The 2,101-nt window shown below is 40.3% G+C and overlaps 1 protein-coding gene across 1 annotated transcript; it reads right to left on the bottom strand.

The window, feature by feature from the left end:
- Window positions 1–1,056: 1,056 nt before the first annotated feature.
- LOC138873280 (uncharacterized) lies at window positions 1,057–1,635 on the bottom strand. The gene has a single exon (XM_070151727.1). The coding sequence runs from the start codon at window positions 1,633–1,635 to the stop codon at window positions 1,057–1,059; it is 579 nt and encodes a 192-aa protein (XP_070007828.1).
- Window positions 1,636–2,101: the final 466 nt, after the last annotated feature.

Raw genomic sequence — 2,101 nt, 5'->3', positions numbered from 1 at the left:
ATGAAATCAAGGATTAAGCACGAAATTAAAAAATCGCCCCAAAAAGTCAACACGGGCCCACGTCTCGAAATCGGGTAATAGTCACAGAATATGAACACCCATTTACTCACGAGTTCACTCATACCAAAATTATCCAAATCTGATATCAAAATCTCAATTAAAACCCAAAATCTTAGTTGAAGAACTTCTTCCCATTTTCCCCAAATTTTCGACCGAAATCCGAAATTAAAAGATAGAATTATTGATAGATTAGTGGGATATAACCAAAATCAAGTGCAAAATCATTATCTAATCGATGTCTTTGAAAATCTCTCAAAATCTCGTCCAAATCCGAGCTCTCAAACTTAAGTTTTGATAAAAATGGCCAAACCCTCGTTTTTGAAATGTTTAATACTGCTTAGGCATCCCTTCTTCGCGAACGCGGAAGATGCCTCGCGTTCGCAAAGAGCAACTTAATCCATCCCAAAATTCCCTCATCGCAAACACGATGCCTTTGTCACAAACGCAAAGGTCACTCAATGCAACCCTACGCGAACACGGGACCAACATCGCGAACGCGTAGGCAAAAGGGGCTGGGGACCCAGCTGGCCAGTTCCTCTATGCGAATGCGGGACCTTAATCGCGAATGCGTAGGCCATCTACCCCAGTGCTTCACGAATGAGAGACCTCCTTCCCGAACGTGAAGCACAAAATCTCACCTGCTACCCGTTCCTCTTTGCGAATACGGGACTCCCCTCGCGAATGCGAAAAAGGAAACCAGAACTGAAGAACACCAGAAATCTGCAATCTTTCCTAAGTCCAAAATGATCCGTTAACCACCCGAAATCTACCCGAAGCCCCCGGGACCTTAACCAAACATACCTACCAGTCCTAAAATACCATATAAACTAAGTCGAGCCCTTAAAACACATCAAACAATAACAAAATATGAATCACCCTCCAACCTAAACTTAATAAACTTGAAACTTCAAAATTCTACATCCGATGACGAAACCTATCAAACCACGTCTGATTGACTTCAAATTTTGCACACAAGTCATATTTAACATTATGAGCTTACTTTAACTTCCAAAATCGGAATCCGATCCCGGGAATTAAATCAATTTGATGTTGTATTGAACTCATTGGTGGTAAGGAAGAAGGTGTAGTATCAGAAACAATATCATGAAACTCATCCAATATTGCTTGAAGTCGTGGGTCATTAACTTCTAATGACTCTTTCTTGGTGATAGATTGCACCTCCTTAGGTACTACAATAAGCACTTCCTCTCCTTCCTTCAAGTGTTCTTCTACCTTAGCTCTTGTAATGTATGTCTCCTTCATTTTAGGATTTGACTTTAAATCTTCAGGGTTCATTGGGAGCAATTTGATCTTCTTTCCATCCTTGAAGAAAGAGTAAGTGTTCTTGAAGCTATCATGAATTGCCCTTCTGTCATATTCCCATGGTCTCCCAAGTAGTAAGTGGCAAGCATCCATAGGCATTACATCACACCAGACCTTATCTTGATAATTCTTGCCTATAGAGAAAGGAATAAGGCATCGTTTATTAACTTGTACATTCCTTCCTTCATCCAACCACCTCATGCGGTATGGCTTCTGCAATGGCTCTGTCTTAAACCCCAATTTGTTAACCATTTCTTCAGAAACTACATTAGTGCAACTTCCTGGATCAATGATGAGTGTACAAACCTTTCCCTTAGATGTACAACGTGTATGAAAAATATTGTGTCACAACCATGGTTCTTCCTTGCTAGAATCTGAATGAAGAACGCGTTGGATCATAAGGTATTATCCATCATCTCCATATTCAGCTACTTCTTCCAAGTTTTCATCATGTTGCTCTTCATTATAATCTTCTTCATCAGTTGCTCCTTCAAGGATGGTGAATGCCTTTTTGTTAGGACAATCAGCTTGTATATGCCCAAGTCCTCCACATTTATGGCATCTTTTTTTAAAAATTGCTTCTGAAGTCATTGGCTTCCTTTCAACTTTCTGGACACTTGGTTTTGTTGTAGACGATTGTGGCTTTGTAGAGCTCAAACTAGCACTCCCATGGTTGAAAGTGTTAGGCCTTTTTATGGTAGTTGATGAAAACGTGGCT

This window comes from Nicotiana sylvestris, chromosome 7 (assembly GCF_000393655.2).
Source record: "Nicotiana sylvestris chromosome 7, ASM39365v2, whole genome shotgun sequence".
Classification (NCBI taxonomy): domain Eukaryota; kingdom Viridiplantae; phylum Streptophyta; class Magnoliopsida; order Solanales; family Solanaceae; genus Nicotiana; species Nicotiana sylvestris.
This window is presented reverse-complemented; position numbering and strand designations above follow the sequence as displayed.